Source organism: Thamnophis sirtalis, unplaced genomic scaffold, assembly GCF_051295495.1.
Source record: "Thamnophis sirtalis isolate CommonGarterSnake01/CBP01778 unplaced genomic scaffold, rThaSir2_p1.2 scaffold_1, whole genome shotgun sequence".
Classification (NCBI taxonomy): domain Eukaryota; kingdom Metazoa; phylum Chordata; class Lepidosauria; order Squamata; family Natricidae; genus Thamnophis; species Thamnophis sirtalis.
In genome coordinates, this window is record NW_028261381.1 from 169,122,368 (window position 1) to 169,143,135 (window position 20,768).

The following is a 20,768-nucleotide window of genomic DNA, read 5'->3' on the forward strand; positions in this document are numbered from 1 at the left end:
TGTTCAGTGTAGAACGAAGATTGATAAGCTCGAAGAAGAAAAGCTGAATGATTCAATTCTTATTTTGCAATTCTTATTTTGCTCAGCCTTTCCTAAGGAAGAAAAAATGCATTCCACCAATACATTATGAAGGGCAGAATACAAAAGAACGATTTGAGTTTGAAATTTGAAAAAAAAAAAAAGAGATTCCTCATTCTTTCAAATGTCTTTAAATCCCTGGGAGCAGTTGGACTGCATCTAGGACAACGACGGAATAATTGATGCTGGAAGAATTGATCGTCTGAGACTGAACCGTCTGGAAAATCCAGATGATGGGAGGAGAGCAAATGTCCTCCCTTATCTTCAAAAGGATTGTGCAAAGGACAGAGAACAATCTTGACATTAAGACCTGGGAAAAATCTGAAGTAGATATGAAAGATTGCCCAACCCAATTCTACTCATCTGGGTGAGGTCACTCTGTTCCAGTTGTGTCACGGCCCTGCCCATCTGTAGGAGGCAGCCACGATAAGACTACAGAATCAGAAGGACATTCGGTAATATCTTATCAGACGAACAAGTTAAAAAATACCAGATACTTCCTGACTTTTGCTCTATCCATTGTGTCTTTCATTTCCACCCAAGTGATCCTTCTGAACAAAATATTGCTATCTTTGCTGTACACTCAGCTGTCCATTTGCAAACTGTAGGCGACATACGAAACTCAGGTCGGAATGCAGTATTGCAGGCTCATTCTGCTGACTGCCAATTGCCGGCAGTTCAAATCTCACCTGGCTCAAGGTTGATTCAGCCAGCCGCATGATTCTGCAATCGGTAAAATGAGGGCCCAGGTTGTTGAGGGGCAATATGCTGAATTTATACATCATTGTTCTGATCTAGGCTTCCCAAGATCACAAAGCAGACTCCTCGTCCCGATGAAACCTCTTTTATTTAGGTTACAGGGAATTCCTCTCCAGCAAAGTCCCAGCCAAACAGTCTTTCGTGAGATTTCACAACTGCAGACTTTCATCAGGCTTGGGAGAGTTGCCAGGCCGATATCTTCCAAACGCCACGCTGTAGCAGCAATTGCTTGGCAAGAAGTCAGGAATAGATCTTCACCTTAAGGAATTGAACTAATTGTCTCCTGCAAATTCCCCTCTCCTTTTGCTCCTCTTTATTCCCTATGGGAAGGGTCATTCACCGTCCACCTGTGTGCCTTTACTCCCGAGTTGGTCCTTGTTCCTTAATTGTTCCCTTCTCCTGGCACCTCTGCACATGCGCACATTAGGAATAAGCCCCAGCTGTTCTTCTGCCCCACTGATCTCCGATTCCGAAGGCAGCTGATAACTGTCGGACGGCCCTGGCCCCCTCTCTGCCCCCGACGCAGACACTCATCAGAGCCTTCCCCAGACTCCAGGATTGGCCCACGTTCCTCCCTAACCTCTTCACTGTCTGAGTCTGCTGCCAGCTCCACTGGCCTCTGGCACGCCACAATAATTACTTAGAAAAGGCTGTAAAGCACTGTGAAGCAGTATATAAGTCTAAGTAGCAATAGCAATAGCAGTTAGACTTATATACAGCTTCATAGGGCTTTCAGCCCTCTCTAAGCGGTTTACAGAGTCAGCATATTGCCCCCAACAACAATCCGGGTCCTCATTTTACCCACCTCGGAAGGATGGAAGGCTGAGTCAACCCTGAGCCGGTGAGATTTGAACAGCCGAACTGCTGAACTGCAGTCAGCTGAAGTAGCCTGCAGTGCTACATTTAACCACTGCGCCACCTCGGCTCCTAAGTGCTCTTGCTCAAACCCTGTGTCTCTCTCCATTAAGTATCCTGAGATTTAATTGCCAAACGTGATCAGGGTTGGAACACAGACATAAAAGATTCTTGGAGGTAAAACACTCCACTCCTCTCCTCTCCTTTAAGAACTAAAAGTCAACCCACTGTTTTTCAGGTCTGCCCCTCCTGATGACACCAATCTGCTATGTTCCGCTTGCCATTTTGAAAGATGAACTTTCATGACATGAGTTGGGACTAGGTTTCTATTTTGACTGGCTATTTCAGTGGTAGTCAACCTGGTCCCTAGCGCCCACTAGTGGGCGTTCCAGCTTCCATGGTGGGCGGTAGGGGTTTGCTGTAACTCTGCTTTATAAATTTTATAAAGTAAAGTTACTTCCCTACTTTATCAATCACCATTATTGTGGAACCGGTGGGCAGTTAGAAACTTTTACTACTAACAATAGCAATAGCAATAGCAGTTAGACTTATATACCGCTTCATAGGGCTTTCAGCCCTCTCTAAGCGGTTTACAGAGTCAGCATATTGCTCCCAACAACAATCCGGGTCCTCATTTTATCCACCTCGGAAGGTTGGAAGGCTGAGTCAACCCTGAGCCGGTGAGATTTGAACAGCCAAACTGCAGAACTGCAGTCAGCTGAAGTAGCCTGCAGTGCTGCATTTAACCACTGTGCCACCTCGGCTCTTAACAGAGATACAAAAGTGGACGGTAGGTATAAAAAGGTTGACTACCCTTGGGCTATTTGCTTGTAATGGGCGTTTTCATTCCTGCTTAAATCTAGATCCAATTTGAATTGGGCTGCACACTCCCAAAGCCCAATTGATTACAGTAACCTGCAAACATCCTAGGCTTGATTAAGGTAAAGGTAAAAGGTCCCCTCGGACATATGTGCTAGTCGTTCCCGACTCTAGGGGGCGGTGCTCATCTCTGTTTCAAAGCCTCAGCGCTGTCTGAGGACGTCTCCGTGGTCATGTGGCTGGCATGACTAAACACCAAAGGCGCACAGAACGCTGTTACCTTCCTACCAAAGGTGGTTCCTATTTTTCTACTTGCATTTTTTTTACGTGCTTTTGATCTGCTAGGCTGGCAGAAGCTGGGACAAGTAATAGGAGCTCACTCCATTATGCGGCACTAGGGATTCGAACCACTGAACTGCCAACCTTCTGATTGACAAGCTCAGTGTCTTAGCCACTGAACCACTGCGCTCCTTGATTAGTATTTTAATTACTTTTTTTGATTAGGCTTGATTAGTTCATTATAAATTTGTTTAGATTTTTGCTGGCTTAGTGAGTTGAATACACTTAGCCCATTTAGTTCTTCAAAAACCCAGAAAATAGGTTAATACAGTAACCAGGTTAAGCCATGGATTGTACAAATTCAGCCACTACATTCTATCAAGGATGCTATTACACAGATTTTCTTTAATAATTATAATACATAATTATAATTATGTACCACCAGAACTGTTTTTCTTCATTTTAAAGAAATTGAAATGCTAAACCAATTAAAAGCGATTAACATTTGGCCATGCTTCTCAATTCATGTAAATGGATGTCCACCTTTGCTTCCTTAGAAAATACTGACTTTTCTTTGTTAATGAGATTTTAAAATTCTCTTTTGGGGATGTCACAACATTTCCCTTCTCAGCGCATGTTGCCTTTCACACTTGTAAACTACAGGTAGTCTTCAATTTACAACTGTAATTGAACACAGGCTTATGGCCATTCAGTTGTTAAATGGGCCACCATGTGATTTTTATGACCATTTTGGTGGCCATTAAATGAAACACCCTGGTCATTAAGTGAAAGCCACAGTCAAGCAAATGTTGCAGTGGGTAACGAATTCATTGTCCACAATGGACTTTTTTTTTTTTTTGCAGGAAACAGGAAGTAAATGCCATTTTCCATCAAAAAAATGTAATACTATAATACAATAATTACAGACTTGAAGAGACTTTTGTTGTGACCCACCAGGGGCCAGCAGAGCTGGCAGCAGATTCGGACAGTGAGGAGGTTGGGCCAGTCCTGGAGTCTGGGGAAGGCTCTGATGAGGGCTCTGCGTCGGAGGCAGAGAGTGGGCCAGAGCCATCTGACAGCCTTCAGAGTCAGACATCAGTAAGGCAGAATAGCAATAGCAGTTAGACTTATATACCGCTTCATAGGGCTTTCAGCCCTCTCTAAGCGGTTTACAGAGTCAGCATATCGCCCCCACAGTCTGGGTCCTCATTTCACCCACCTCGGAAGGATGGAAGGCTGAGTCAACCTTGAGCCGGTGAGATTAGAACCGCTGAACTGCAGATAACAGTCAGCTGAAGTGGCCTGCAGTACTGCACCCTAACCACTGCGCCACCTCGGCTCTCAGCTGGAGCCTGTTCTCTGCGCATGCACAGAATTGCCAGGCGAAGAGAGCAGCTAAAGAACAGGGGTCGACTTGGGAGAAAAGTCACAGGTGGAGGGTGAATGGACCCTCCCAGAGGAAATAAAAGCCTGTTGTGGCCCACCAGCGACCATGCCAGGAGATTTGGACAGTGAGGAGGTTGAGGAGGAACCTGGGCCAGTCCTGGAGTCTGGGGAAGGCTCTGATGAGGGCTCTGTGTTGGAGGCAGAGAAGGGGCCAGGGCCATCCGACAGTTATCAGCTGACTTTGGATATCAGTGAGGCAGATGAACAGCTGGAGCCTGTTCCCAGTGTGAGCATGCACGGAGTTGCCAGATGAAGGGAGCAGCTAAAGAACAGGGGTCGACTTGGGAGTAAGGCCAGACAATGAATGGCCTTTCCCAAAGGAAATAAAAGAGGAGCGAAAGGGGAGTGGAGTTTGAAGGAGACAATTAGTTCGCTTAATTGGCCTGTGACTCTCCGAGACTCCTCGTCATCTTTTGCAGATATCAGCCTGTCATCTCTCCAAGCCAGATAAGGTCTGTGACTTTAAATCCTCCCTTGACTTTGCTGGATGCGAATGAGCAGAATTCAATCAATTAATAAAAGGTGTGGTGTTTTTTTTTTGTGGAGACAAGGAGTTTGCTTCATGCTCTCGGGAAGCCTCAGTCAGAACAACTTTGGAGGTCTTCTAGTCCAACTCTCTGCTCAGGCAGGAAACCCTATATACTATTCCAGGCAAATGGTTGTGCAATCTCTTATGTGACCATGGACATTGCAAACGACTCTAAACATGGGCTGGTTGCCGGGTGCCCAAAATGTGATCATGTGACTGCAAGGGAGAAGGAGGAGGCAGTCACCACAACTTTAAACTGGTTCATAAGTAACCCTGGGAGGTCCACTGTAACTTTGAACTAGGCAAACTGTTGTTAAGTCGAGAGCTACATGCATAATTCCACTTTGAGCATCTATAAAGCTTGAAGTTTTAGACACGCAATTCAGACACACAATTTTTTTTTTCCTAGGCAAATGCGCTTTATTGCATAAAAATACTGCATCTCAGTATTTTCCTGGTTCCTTTCCCAGGGCGAAACAGAGAATCGAGCAAACAGCTTGTAACACTGTGCATTGAAATAATTCAGACTGTCGATATAGGAAAAGTACGTTTTTTTTATTCCACACTTGGAAGTTCATGTTCCGTAGCACAAACAAACCTGATCAGCAAGATGTGAAACTCCTAAGCACACACATTGAAGCTTCTTCTGGAAAGCTGCAATTCACCGGCTTTGTGTATTTAATGCAAAGTCCTCGTTTGCTGTTCCAAGCTGCCGCTGAAGCATACGTGGCTATTTAAAGACAGAAAAAGGGAAGGAAAGGAATGAGTCTCAGTTGGGTTAGCAGCAGCCTTCTGCCAGAATGGCAAGCGCAGAGATTACAATTACTCAGGGAATATCCCAAAGGTGCTTTTTTTTCTCAAGAGACAATTGGACTGTCTTTGTTTCTTTTTCGTAAATGTGTTTTTATTTCCATTTTCATTTTGTACAGTCACATATATACTGTGCATAACCGGGGCCATATAACAATAAACAATAAACATAGCCATTCCTCTTGTCAACAATACCCCCCAAAATACAAGCCCAATGTACCTCTTCGACCCTCCATACACCCTTTCTTTCGCCCCCCCCCTCCAACTTTCCATCTTCCCTCCATCATTCCCCTCTACCCTACTTCCCCTCCCCCTCTACCACTCCTCTCTCCCAGTACACTCCCTCCCTTCCTTCTCACCCTCCCTCCCTTCCTCTCTCCCACTCTCTCTACCCCTCTTTCTTCTATCCCTCTACTCCTCCCTTCGGTGTATTTCTACTATCTATTAATATATTCAGCTTGTCCTATTTTTACAGTGAAATTAAAGAGCAACAGTATACAAGTGCAGTCGCGTTACTTTAAAATCTAACACTGTCTTTGTTTCGAAGACGTTTCACTTCTCCTCCAGGAAGCTTCTTCCGTTCTGACTGAAAGGGGGAGAGTGGAAGGATTTATATTCCTTGAAGTCACCTGGTCACTTGCGTTCTTTCTGAGAGTTGTTATGAGGGACATGGAGTTCCAAGAAGAACTAAATAGGTTGCCTCTCCGCAGTAGGGACAGAATCAAACAAGGTGCGTGGGAATCGGCAAGATATCTAAATGACCTGATCTCCCCAAAACAAAGAATAGCTTTCTTCAGAGCCAGATTTAACATTCTTCCTTCAGCACTCCTCCAGGGCAGGTATAAGAGAACACCTATAGCAGAACAGGCTTGTATATGTGGTAAAGGAGAAGTGGATGATATCTCACATGTTCTGTTACACTGTGAGCTATGCAGAGCTTGTAGGTCTGCACATATTCTCCCCTTATTAGAGAGATTTCCAGGGAGGGCAGACAATTTTTATCTAGGCTTTCTCCTCCAGGACACCAACCCGGTTACCACGTATGCAGTGGCAAAGTTCTGTGCTGCTGCAATGTCCATTAAAAAAAAAATGGCTACAGAATAGCAATAGCAGTTAGACTTATATACCGCTTCATAGGGCTTTCAGCCCTCTCTAAGCGGTTTACAGAGTCAGCATATCGCCCCCACAGTCTGGGTCCTCATTTCACCCACCTCGGAAGGATGGAAGGCTGAGTCAACCTTGAGCCAGTGAGATTAGAACCGCTGAACTGAAGATAACAGTCAGCTAAAGTGGCCTGCAGTACTACACCCTAACCACTGCGCCACCTCGGCTCAGTATAGTTGTCATCTCCTACCAATTATCTGGTACCTCTAACAATATTTGGACCATGTTATGCTATTATCCACTTTTAATGTAAATACTTTTTAAATTATATTTTAATGTTAGTATTTTTTAACATAGTGTAAAAACGAATGTGTATTGCTGGTCTTTGACCGTAATAAAGATTTTACTTACTTACTCTGAGAGTCGTTGAGGCCGTTTGAAGGTTTATTCTGTGCCCTATAAACAATAACAATCCTTCCATTCCCCACCACTCAGTCAGGGTTGAGGAAGCTTCTTGGATGAGGAGCAAAACGTCTTCAAGGAAAAACAAAGAAAGGCCAGTTGCTTCTTGAAAAAGCAGCTTTCGGGGAACCATGAATTAGATGTCTGTGAATCTCGGTAGATACTCAGGGAATCGAGAACTGCATTGTGGAGCTTCATTTCAGCTACTTCTATCTAGACCAAGCATCCCCCCCCCCCCCCATCAAAAGCCCTTTGATTTATCCGTCCCTCCTCAGGGTTCTCTTTTGCAGACATTCTAGCACTGGCATTTCACTGGTCGACTCTGACTTATTTCCCATAATGCCCTAGGGCAGTGTTGGTGGACCTTTTTGGCACTGAGTGCCAAAATTGGAGTCCGTGCGTGCGGGGGGAGCACCAGAAAACAGAAGAGTAGCTTCCTGGCACACCCATGCAGGAGCATTGGAAACCAGAAGAGCAGTTCCCTGGCGGTGCATGGGCGCCCCGGGAAGTTGAGCTTCGGGTTTCTGGCGTGCGCATGCGCTCCAGTCACCTGATCTTTCAGTTTCTGGCACACATTTGCGTATGAAGAGCAGCTGGCCAGCGTGCATGTGCGCAACAGAAACTGAAAGCTCAGCTTCCTGGCACACACATGTGCGCTAGAGAACTGCTCTTCCAGTTTCCGACGCTCCCGCGTGTGTGACCAGCTCGCCGTAACCCGGAAGAGTAACGGGTGACGACTGGCATGCCTGAAGGGATGGCTCTGCGTGCCACTTCCGACACATGTGCCATTGGTTCGCCATAACGGCCCTGGGTTGCAAATATGATCAGGGCATTGAAGAAAGTTAAAAGGGCAGATACAAAGCTGCTTTGCATTGATTGCTAAAAAGAGTAAGACTGGGGATACACTCAGTTAACGGCCACAATTGGACCAGGATTTATGCGGCTAAGCAAAGCAGCTGTTAAATGAATCCCTGCAAGTTGTTAAGTTACTAACATGAATCTTGACTTCTCCATTGACTTTGTTTGTTGGAAAGTCGCAAAAGGTGACACTGCGAATGACACAAATACGTGACTGGTGCCAAGCGCCTGAATTTTGATTGTATGACCATGGGGATGGGGTGTGTGTGTGCTGCAACGGTCATAACAGTGGTGGGATTCAAATTATTTAACAACCGGTTCTCTGCCTTAATGACCAGCTGGGTAGACGTGGTTCAGTGGTCATGTGACCATGTGGGCGTGGCCAACTCAACATCACTCACGTTGATGGGCTCTTCGTCTTAGCTATTACAATTAGCTATTACTATTACAAGCTATTGTAATAAGGGTTAACCGGAGAGGCAGTTTCTGTAAGCAGAGCAATAAATATTAAGCTAGAAACAACACCAGAATGTCTCCTTCCTGCCTTCCTTACAGGATTAGCCCTGTAAAGTGGGGAAAAAACAAAAGGAGGTTTCTTCCAACAACCGGTTCTCCGAATTGCTTAGAAAGTTAACAACCGGTTCTCCCGAATAGGTGCGAACTGGCTGAATCCCACCACTGGGTCATAACTATGGAAAACGCTCATAAGTCGTTTTTTTTTCAGTGCCGTTGTAAGTTCGAACGGTCAATAAGCAAATGATTGTTAAGTCGAGCTGTACTCGAAATAATCTGCCGATTTGAGTCCTGTAGTCACAGCAGATGTGAGCAATGAAATGGCAGATTAATATAAATACCCATCCAGCGCACTACATATCTTATCCGCAGAGTTCATCCTGCAGAAGAATGAAATGTCAATCCACTCTGCGCAACTCACTTCCCAAGCAGCTGCAGATGTATAAAAGAGGTTTTCCACAACCGACAATTAAGAGGAATGATAAATATAACCATCCCATCAAGGGATTGTTCAGAATCTCTTTGTCCAATAGCAAATGTTCTTCATTCAAGAAAGTGTTCAAGTGTCGAGAAAGGATGGGGAGGCAGGAACCTATCCATATTAAAGTGTGATTCTCTATGTCCCCCAACAATGATTACGATTAAAAAAAAATGGCAGTCCTCTACTTACGACCACAACTGAGCCCGGCATTTCTGTTGCTAAGTGAAACATTTTGCTAAGTGGGTTTTGTCCCATTTTACCACCTTTCCTGCCAGTTTTCTTATCACACTTGTTAAGTGAATCGCTGCGATTGTTAAGTGAGTAACACGGTTGTTAAGTGAATCCGCCTCCCCCATTGACTTTGCTTCTCAGGAGGTTAGAAAACGTGATAGCGGAACCCAGAACACTGGAACCGTCATAAATATGAATCAGTTGCCAAGCGTATGAAGTTTAATCACATGACCACGGGGATGCTGCAACAGATGTTAAGCGTGGAAAAACGGTCACAAGTCACTTTTTTTCAGCGCCTTTGTAATTTTGAATGGTCCCTAAATGTACTGTTGTAAGTTGAGGACTACCAATACTATCAGTTTATGGGAATCATATTGTTCTGACCTAGGCTTCCTTTATCTCCCCTGAAACGCTGCCAGAGACCTCATTGCCAATTAGTTTTGCAAGATCTAAACATCGTACAGAGTCAAACAGGACTTCTCAGAGTTTGAACCAACTAGATGAACTAATTGCTTCCTGCAAAGGCTGACATCCATTTATTCCTCTTTTATGTCTTATGGGATGGGCCCAGAGGTGGGTTCCTACCAGTTCGCACCTATTAGGTAGAACCGGTTCGTCAAATCTACCGAACCGGTTAGAAGAGGTTCCACCAGTGGACCCGGAAAGCAGGCCACACCTACAGAAGAGGTTCCAAAAGTTTTTGAAACCCACCACTGGTCCTTGGATATGATTATTCTACACTATCATGCTCATATTTATAAAACTCAGTGCCTCTGTGAAAGGTAAGGATGACTACGGCGTTTGTGGTGCAATCAGAACATTGCGTGTGTTGAAGTTGTTTTAACGCAAACCAAAGATGCCTTTTAAAAAACAAGTTTACATCATATTCTTATGCATGCCAGGGCTGTGTGTGAGGTAATTTAAGGTGGTTCTGACAAGTGTCGTCGGCATCTTCATATCCGGTCACATGGGCGGCCAGCCACTCCCATCCGGTCACATGGGCGGCAAGCCAATCCCACAAAGGAGGCCACACCCACAGAGTAGGTTCGAACAATTTTTGAAACCCACCACTGGATGGGCCCATCATCTCCAAGCCTTACTCCTGAGTCGCCTTTTATTTCCTTAACTGTTCTTGCCTTCTGGCAGCTCTGCGCATGCGTGTACTGGGAACAGGCTCACACTGTTCTTCTGCCTTGCTGAGGTCAGACTCGGGAGGCTCCGGAGGCAGTACATAACTACCAGATAGCCCTGGCCCCCTCTCTGCCTCCGACACGGAGCCCTTATCCGAGCCTTCCCTACAGGACTAGCCCATGTTCCTCCCCAACCTCCTCACTGTCCGACTCTGCTGCCAGCTCCACAGGATGCCAACGGACCACAACACATATTTACCTGTGCTAATAATCCCGTTTGGGCCTCCACTCCAGAGTTTCCAAGCTTCTGTGGCGTCTTCTTGGCACTTTCCTAAATCTCTGCGTAGGAAAACATGGCTTACCGAGTTTTCAACAACAGAACAGGTGTGTTCCGTACAGTTGTTCAAAGCTGCTTCTCAGGAAAATACCCCTGTACGAAATCATAGATCGTTGACACCCAAAGCTCTCTTCTCCTTCCCTCAATCGTTCTTCTTAATGATTTTGGGAAAGTTTCGGACGATTTTAATTTTCTTGACTTTTTTTTTTTTCAAATTGTCCAGCTACCACACATCTCCATATAATGACACTCTGAGATACAGCGAACCCCTCAGTTATTCATAAATAGGGAAAAGAGAAGCTTATGAAACGTCTGCAGATGTGATATTGTTTAGGGAAGAGAAACTTGGGTTCTGCACCACCGCTACGTCTTGAGAAGATTCCCTACTCAGGACAGTCTTCCGTATCACACTCCCATTCCCAACAGGGTCAAAAGGGGCTGCTGGAACACAATAAACCAGGAGAGTGTAGGCAGAAACGTTCACTTGTCTGCCGTGAATACACAACTTTATTTTGCAAAACAAGCCAGGCAAGAGCATGCACAGGACGGTTCAGACGACTGGGTGGCTTTTGATGGTCACCTCCAGGTTGTCGGCTGTGGTAGAATCACCGGTGCACAAGCAATCCCAGCAAACGATTCCGGGAAGTGGAGGTCCCTCTCCCATTCGTCCGTCTCTGTGTTGTACACTTGCACGATGCTGGTTACGTTGTTCAAGTGCCAGTTGTATCCCCCAACGACGTAGATCTTCTTCTCTAGCAAGCAACAGCCGGCCTCCGATTGTCCTACCCGCATGGGGCTTACCATCGTCCACTGGTTGGCTTCTGGTAGGTAATACTCCACGGCCAAGACATCGAAGCAACGGTCGACATGGTCCATGCGGCCCCCCAGGGCATAAATCTTATTGTTGGCACTGACCATCGCGTGCAGGACGCGGGGTTCGTTCATGGGAGCTTTGAACTCCCACTGATCCAGTGCAGAGTCGTAGCAATGCAAGGCTTTTTTGTCTTCCACGGATATTCCATACCCACCCGAGATATACAGCTTGCCTCCCACGGTGGCCCCCGCGTGGCCCCATGTCCTGCGTTTGAGGGGGCAAACAAAGCTCCATTCGTTGGTTCTGGGGCAATATTTTTCCACGGATGCTAAGCTGCCGGATCGGTTCCTACCCCCCGTGGCATAGACCATGCCACACAACACGTTCAGCTGAAACAGGATCCTACTCTCCTGCATTGCCTGAATGCGCAGCCACTGGTTCAGATGGGGGTCGTAGCGGTAGCAGATGTCCAGGGCCCCCTCACCGCTGCGGTACTGCAGATGCTGTCCCCCAACCACGTAAACAAAGTTATCTAGGACAGCCACACAGGTATGGCTAGTCCCCACCTCCATCTCTGTCAGCTCCTTAAATTGGCGTGTGCTGCTGTCGGGCAAATAGTAGACTTTGCCACTTACGGTCCTATCGTTATCGGTGTACGGCGTGCCGCCAAAAGCTATGAGGGAAAGGACATCGGAGCGGATGGCCGTTCGGGGAGACTGCATCTCATGCTGGCGAAAAGGCAGTATTTGGTAGTTGAAAGCTTCGAGGAGATACTGCCGGCATAAGACGTCCTCCACCATGATGTCAAAGGTCTGGACGCTGTCCACCAGCTCTGAAGATTTCATGAGCGGGAAGCGAATGTGGCAGAGAACCTGGCTGGCACTGCTGCAGCGCGTGGGGTCGTACTGCAGCCATCGGATGGCGGCCCGGAAAAGGTCAATCTCACTGCAGCTCTTGAGCTTGTTACTCTGAAGGAAGAAGACGAGTCTTTCCAACGGGAGGTGGAGGAAGTCTTCCTCCTCGGAAATCTGAAGGAAATGGCGGAAAGTGAAGGCATCGACGGACTCCTTCAAGGAGGCAAGGCTGAAGGTGGTGGCCATTTGCCCGATGTTAAGGCAGGTCTCAACACTCATGGCCGATTTCAGGAACTCCTCGCACAGCTCCACCACGGGTACCATCTGCAGGAAGACCGCCGCTCCCAGCACATCCTGGATGCAGTCAAGGTCAAGGGTGACTTCGGCACTGTAGGCAAACTCTATGATGTGCTTCAAGCCCTTGGCAGAGACGCCTTTCAGCTCAATCACATCTTGATTGCTTTCCCTCATCCCACCAGTGAACATGGCCCTAAAAGGATCAAAGAACAGGAGAGGACATGGATGAGATTCACCATTCCTGGACATCCTTCAGGGAGAATCTAAGGTGCTCAGAATCGCCCGAACCGCAAGACGGATGGAAAATAAATTTGATTAAAAAAACAAAGATATTTGATAAATAAATAAATTTAATAAATAAAATCAAGAGAGAAAGGAATTTGATAGATGAATAAATAAATCTTCCACAGGTTGCCAACCGAGAAAGTGTGCAACAAATAACTTGCCTTTTCATTGATCGGTGCATTGCCGTACATTACATACGGAGAGTCCTCAACTTACAACCATTTGTTTAGCAAGCATTCAAATTTACAATGGCACTGAAAAAGGTGACTTACAATCAGTCCTTGAACTTACAACCACTGCAGTGTCCGCACAGTCCTTTGATCAAAATTTGGGAGCTTGGCACCTGGTACATATTTACGATGGTTGTAGCATCCCAGGACTATATGATTGCCATTTGCTTTTGACAAGTAAGTCAATGAAAGAATTTGGTTAAAAATTGCATGATTTATTTAACAACTACAGTGATTTGCTTAACAACTGTGGTTGTAAAAAGGTTGTAAAATTGAGCAGCAGGAGTGACTTAACAATCGCCTTGCTTAGTTAGCAATAGAAATTCTGGTCACAATAGTGGTCATAATTTAAGGACTACTCACATGTAAATCCACTTTGAGGTTGTTTCTTCAAGGAATAAGCATATTTAAATTATTATAAGTGATTAACGAAAATATGTTTCCTTATGTGCAAAGGCTAAGTCAGTGTTGGTGAACCTTTTCAGTAGTGAGTGCCAAAATGGGAGTGCGCATGCACACACGTATGCCAGAAACCAGCCACCTGGTCTTCTGGTTTCTGGTGTGCATGCGTGAAGAGCAGCTGGCCGATGTGAATGCACGTGCCGGGAAGATTATCTTTTGGTTTTCGGTGTGCGCATGTGCACATGTACACTGGCCACCTGGTCTTCCGGTTTCTGCTGTGCATGCACGTATGAAGAGCAGCTGGCCAGTATGCATGTGTGCACCAGAAACTGGAAGATCATCTTCTCGGTGTACGCATGCGCACCGAAGAGCTACTTTTCCAGTTTCTGGTGCTCCCGTGCATGTGAAAACCAGCTGGCCAGTGCCCCGGAACCCAGAAGAGCAACAGGTGACGGCTCGCATGCCCGGAGAAATGGGTCTGCGTGCCACTTTTGGCACCATCAAAGGGCTAAGTGCTCTTTGTCTCAGAATATCTGCCTCAGCCCCTCCTTGTTTATCCCGGCTTATAAGACTTTCCAGAAAGATCCGACATGTGCAGATGTTAGGATGTTTTTCTGGTTCTATGAAACGTTGATGAACCCTTTATATCTTCTCAAATCACTCCCTTTTTAAATGAGCTGTGATGAGTTTTGATTTAGTTTTATGTTAAAGACTGTCTCTTATTAAAATAGAACTGAAGGAGATTTTATATATATATAAGGAGTCGAGCTCTGTAGCTCAATGGTTAACATATCTGCCTAAGAGGCAATAGAGCACAGGTTCGATTCCCAGCAAGGGTATGGCTAGCTGATGAGAGCTAAATAGCTTGAAATAGATCTATACTAGTCTCCCTTTATTTATTTATCAGCACAAATATAACATACATACATACATACATACATACATACATACATACATACATACATACATACATACATACATACATACATATATATATATATATATATATATATATATATATATGCATAGGAAGCCATAAAATACATATAGGCGAGCATCGTACAGACTCCTTTTTGAGATACGAGAGAAAAATCTTACATGAAACTTACTGATTACAAAACTAGAATTACAGGTAGTGCTCGACTTACGACAACTGAGTGAGTGATGCCCAATTGTACAATCTTTTTTTAACCATGGTTGTTAAGTGAACCATTGCAGTTGCTAAGTGAAATGTGGTCATTAAGCAAATCCAGTTCCCCCTATTGACTTTGTTGTCAGAGGTTGACGGAGAAGGTTGCAAATGGTAATGGCATGACTCTGGAACACGGCCACCCTTGTAAATATATGCTGGTTGCCAAGCTCCTGTATTCAGATTACATGGCTGTGCAGCTGCTGTAGTGGTCATAAGTGAGAGGACCCATTGTAAGTCCAGGTTTTTTTAATTAAAAACCATTTAATGAAGCCATTATAACCTTGAATGATTGCTAAACAAATAGTTGTAAGTTGTGGACTATAGTAGAAGCTTAGCTGCTTTAATGGACACAAAGGTAAAGCTTCCCCTTGAACATATGTGCTAGTTGTTCCCAACTCTAGGGGGCGGTGCTCATCTCCGTTTCAAAGCCGAAGAGCCAGCGCTGTTCGAAGACGTCTCCGTGGTCATGTGGCTGGCATGACTCAAAACTGAAGGCGCACGGAAAGCTGTTACCTTCCACCAAAGGTGGTCCCTACTTGCATTTTTCACATGCTTTCAAATTGCTAGGCTGGCAGAAGCTGGGACAACTAACGGGAGCTCACTCCGTTACGCGGTGCTAGGGATTCAAACCGCCGAACTGCCGACCTTTCTGATCGACAAGCTCAGCGTCTTTGCCCCTGAGCCACTGTGTCCCTCATTTATAATGGACACAAAACAAGAACATAAAAACCACCCTGCTGTATCAGTCCAGCCAGCCTCCATGCCGTATCAAAACAGATGCCTCCATAAAGAGGAGAGCAAGAACAGTGCTCGATTTCACAGCTGCTCATATGTAGCTGATACAGGCAGTCCTCGACTTACAACAGTTCATTTAGTGACCGTTCAAAGTTACAGCAGCACTGAAAAAAGTGACTTATGACCATTTTTCACACCGTTGCAGCATCCCCGTGGTCACGTGATTCAAAATTCGGACGCTTAGCAACTAGTTCATATTTATGACCGTCGTAGTTTCCCGGAGTCATATGATCCCCCTCTTTTTTTTTAGACCTCCTGAAGAGCAAAGTTAAGGGTGGAAATCCAGATTCACTTAACAACTGTGTTAGTAACAAATGCAATGATTCACTTAACAACGGTGGCAAGGAAAGGTGTTAGGAAGTTTCTCCTTAATTCTAGGTTGGTTTCTTCCTTGGCAAGTTTCCATCCGTTACTTCTTGCCTTGCCTTCATGTGCTTTATAGAATAAGTCAACCCCCACTTCCTTGTGGCAGCCTCTCAAATATTGGAAGACTATTATCATGTCACCCTTACTCCTTCTCTTCATTAGGCTAGACCTGGGATGGCGAACCCATGGCACGTGGGCCAGAGATGGCACGCAGAGCCCTCTGTGGGCACATGCACCATTGCCAGCTGCTTTCTTACTTTCTGGCACATGCATGCGCTCACCGGCTAGCTGATCTCCGTGCATGTCATCCACCTGGTCTTTGGGTTTCGGGCGCTCTGCCATGCGCGAAGACCAACTGGCCGTTGCATACGCGCATGCCAGAAACCTGAAGACCAAGTAGCCACCGCACGCATGCGCACTGGCCAGTGGGTCTTTTGAGTTTCTGGGGCTCCGACGCATGCACGCATCCATTCCAGTTTGGGTACTCGGTGCCGAAACGGTTCCCCATCACCGGACTAGACCTACTTGGTTTCTGCCATCGTTCTTCGTATGTTTTAGCCTCCAGCCCCCTACAGAAAATGATGAGCTGCAGTTTCCCTTCTCTTAGAGCAGTGCTGGCTGGGGAATTCTGGGAGTTGAAGTCCGGACATCTTCAAGTTGCCAAGGTTTAGAAACACTGTCTTAGAGGGAAGGACTGAAAATGCTTTGTAGCTACAAAGAAGAGCTGAATATCAAGAAAAACACGGTCAACTTATAATTATCCTGATTTCTGAGGGAAAAAAACTGTCTTGTAATCTCGAAATCCAGATTAGAGCAACAGCTGCCAAATCGTCTTTAATGCTGCCTTCTTTCCTTTTACCCTTCATTTGCATCAAAATCAGAGATGCAAAACCAAAGGGAAGATTATGTTATTCATTCTTCCTCCACGACCCTGCTAAACACCCAAGTTACAAGAGAAACCCCTTGAAGCAATTATAGCTCAGCAGCAAGCCCACACCGGGGCCCATTGTGTGGTGCGCAGAATCCGACAGAGCCATTAGCGTCTGGTGGGAGATCTTTTGCGCCCCCCCCCTCCCCACTTAATTGCTTCTTATTATGAAGAGCAATAAACCTCTGGGGTTGATGTTACTAGGGAAACAAACACCAATCAAAAAACAAGGACCCGGGTGTGTGCAGATGCTCACAGATAACACACGCAGCAGGCACAAATAAGGCAAGCGTAATCACAGACAGACAGAAGGTGGGAGACACACGGTTTGAAACGAGTAAGATGTCAACTCGCGAAGCCGAGAGGTCGCTTTGGAAAGGTCTGGGTCCGACTGGCTAATGATTCAGAGCCTTGATCATCTCCAATGGGGCATTTTCACAGCCTGCCCCATAACAACCGGAGCTAGTGGGTGGTATGGCTGGAGCATTTGCAGCAGAGGTGGGTTCGTAGCGGTTCGTACCAGTTCGGCCGAGTAGGTCGTAACTCGGCCGCCCACGCACCCAAACCAATTCTATTGGTTTTGGTGGCACCATCTTTATTTTTGGTTCGGCACATGCGCAGAACAATCTCCATTGCAGAAATGTAATTCCCCCCCCCCTTTCTAACGTTCTGCACATGCACAGACCTTTCTAGTGAGTGGAGCGTGCATATGGGGGGCGCATGAACGAGAAAAGCAAGCGCGCATGCACAAAAAAAAATTGTGCACTAAACCAGAAATATTTTGTGCACCAAATAAGTAGTAATGCCGGTAGCAAACCACCACCACCACCCCCGATTTGCAGGAATCCTCGATTTATGACCAGTTTCTTAGTACCCATTCAAAGTTTATGTACTTATTTATTAAATTTCTATGCCACCCATCTCACTGATGCAGCAAGCCTGGGCAGCTTAAAGTTGCAATGGACCTCCTAGGGGTACTTATAAACCAGTTCCAAATTTCTAATAGGTACCCCCACCCCCTGCCCCAGTTACATGATCACATTTTGGGTGCTTAGCAGCCAGCCTGCATTTATATCCATTTGCAAATCGTGACCACATTTTACGATGATTTGGCTAAAAAAAAAAACACCAGCATTTCTAGGTTTCAATATAACTGCTTCACACCAAAGAGTTGGTTTGCTTTAAAACCACAGTGTTTGCTTAACAACTGCTACAAAAAAGGCCATCAAATTGGGTTGGTCATGTGTGTGACCTGCTTCATGACCATCATGGCTTACAATCATAATTTACAATAAAAAAACTGCATTCAGTTTTGGTCGCCACGATGTAGAAAAGATGTGGAGACTCTAGAAAGAGTGCAGAGAAGAGCAAGAAAGATGATTAGGGGACTGGAGGTTAAAACATATGAAGAACGGTTGCAGGAACTGGGTAGGTCTAGTTTAATGAAAAGGAGGACTAGGGAAGACATGATAGCAGTCTTCCAATATCTCAGAGGCTGCCACAAAGAAGAGGGAGTCAAGCTATTCTCCAAGGCACCTGAGGGTAGAACAAGAAGCAATGGGTGGAAACTAATCAAGGAGAGAAGCAACTTAGAACTGAGGAGAAATTTCCTAACAGTGAGAACAATTTATCAGTGCAACAACTTGCCTCCAGAAGTTGTGAATGCTCCAACACTGGAAGTTTTTAAGATAATGATGGATAACGATTTGTATGAAGTGGTGTAGGGTTTCCTGCCTGGGCAGGAGGTTGGACTAGAAGACCTTCAAGGCCCTTTCCAATCTGTTATTCTATTCTATTCAATAATGGGCACCCTCCATTATGGTGATAAGATGAGGATTACCCTGGAGTCTGCTCCAATCTCAGAAGGGATGGTGGATTCTCTTCAGAAAAGAATATGAAAATCTGAGCCAGAGGTGATCATTTTGGCATCTTTAAAGTAGTGTGCTGGTTAGGGAATTTGGGGAACTGAAATCCACAAGTCTTAAAAATTGCCAAAATTGGACACCCCTGATCTAAGCAAAATCCCACCAATTTAGGTTAAAAATGAGCAGACTTTGAGTATACGTTTTATTCATCAGAATGAGTGCAAGAAATATACGCTTCAAAAAAAAGAATATATATGGTGACTCAGGACACATTCCAAAGTTAGAAAATTGTTCTCAAAGCAAAGCTGGTCTGGTCTTCATTCTATTCCTGATTGGGTTAACTTTATCTTATTTCAACATATGAATTTAGGCAATAAAAATTATGAGGTTCTGGGAATCAGGAGCAAAATATACCAAGGCAGGGTGATGGTTGTGCATTTATATTAAAATAACATAGTTGTAAGTATTACAGGACCATTTCCTCCCTGTTAATATATCAAAAGGCATTTAAAATGCTGTTCTTCCTCAAAGCAATAGCAGTAGACTTAGCAGTAGACTTATATACCGCTTCATAGGCCTTTCAGGCCTCTCTAAGCGGTTTACAGAGAGTCAGCATATTGCCCCCAACAATCTGGGTCCTCATTTTACCCACCTCGGAAGGATGGAAGGCTGAGTCAACCCTGAGCCGGTGAGATTTGAACCGCTGACCTGCTGATCTAGCAGTAGCCTGCAGTGCTGCTTTTTAACCACTGCGCCACTCAAGAAACAAGTCTAAATTACCCCTCCTGAATGATGAATGTATGTTGCTTGCTATTTTATTACATGTTTTGTCCTAATGTCTGTATTCCCCCTTCCCAGTTTTTGTGTGAGCCGCCCTGAGTCCCCTCAGGGAAAAGGGCGGCCTACAAATTCTAATAAAATTCTAAAATAAAATTCTAAAATTCTAAATTACAGATGTAATCATCCAGCAAATAAAAGATAGCTGGTTGTTACCTTTTTTGATGCACAAAATGATGTGTTGGTTTGATAATTATTGCTTATTACTGCTTTCACTGTTTCATTGTACTAATGTTAAACTTAGAGGTTATAACGGAATGGAATGTACCGTATTTTTCAGAGTATAAGACGCACCTTTTTCCCTCAGAAAAGAGGCTGAAACTCTGGGTGCGTCTTATACACTGAATACAGCATTTTTTTGCCTCCTGAAGCCCCGCCCTCTTCACCAAAATGGCTGTGCATAGCTTGTAGGAAGCTTTCAGAGAGCTCCCGGGGGCTGGGGAGGGCAGAAATGAGCAAAAAATGGATTTTTTGCTCAATTTTGCCGCCCCAACCCCAGGAGTACTCTATAAGCTTCCTAATGTCTTTTGACAAAAAAATGGGCCTGTTTTCACAAAAAACAGGCCATATTTTGCTGATTTTTGCCCCCCCCCCCCAGGAACAGTCTACAAACCTCCAAAGGGCTATTCATGCCCTTTTTTGGGGGGGGGAACGGACCCGTTTTCATGAAAAACAGACCGTTTTGGGGAGATTTGCAGAGTGCAAAAACTTTTTTTTAAAAATTTGTGTCTTCCAAACGTTGGTGCATCTTATACTCCAGTGCATCTTATACTCCGAAAAATACGGTAAATAAATGTAAATAAATCAACATTCAGCTCAAGAATTGGTGGTCTCAATTCTTTTTTTCTATCCAGAAATCTGCTTCTGGCTTTCACCCAGCATTCTTCATCAACCTAATGTAAGAACATTTAAACCTTTCTTGTTTCATATTTTGTTTTTGCTTTGTTCTGTCCATTTTCCCCTTATACCCCAAGTATACCTATTAAGATGAAAATGTTATTGTTTTCAATTAATACTAAAACATTTGTGCATATAACAGGGGTGTCAAACTCAAGGCCCAGGGGCCGGATCCGGCCCATGAGGTGCTTAGATCTGGCCCACGGGGCCACCCTGGAAATATTGAAGGACTGGCCCACGGTAAGCTCCATTTTCACTGGCAGAGGTACACTTTCACTGGCAGAGGGTTGCAGGAGGCAGTCACAGGACAAAACA

General features: G+C 45.1%; 1 protein-coding gene across 3 annotated transcripts in view; it reads right to left on the bottom strand.

The window, feature by feature from the left end:
• Positions 1-5,308: 5,308 nt before the first annotated feature.
• KLHL26 (kelch like family member 26) overlaps positions 5,309-20,768 on the bottom strand; it is a 36,529-nt gene continuing 21,069 nt past the window's right edge. The window contains exons 3-5 of one of the 3 annotated variants that reach the window (XM_087703261.1): positions 10,614-12,849; positions 7,091-7,213; positions 5,309-5,495 (exon numbers count right to left, since the gene is read on the bottom strand). In XM_087703261.1, coding sequence (XP_087559387.1) covers positions 11,268-12,849 — 1,582 coding nt within the window. In that variant the 3' untranslated portion in view covers positions 5,309-5,495; positions 7,091-7,213; positions 10,614-11,267. The remainder of the gene's footprint in view (positions 5,496-7,090; positions 7,214-10,613; positions 12,850-20,768) is intronic. The other 2 variants (XM_087703262.1, XM_087703260.1) reach the window with 2 other exon arrangements.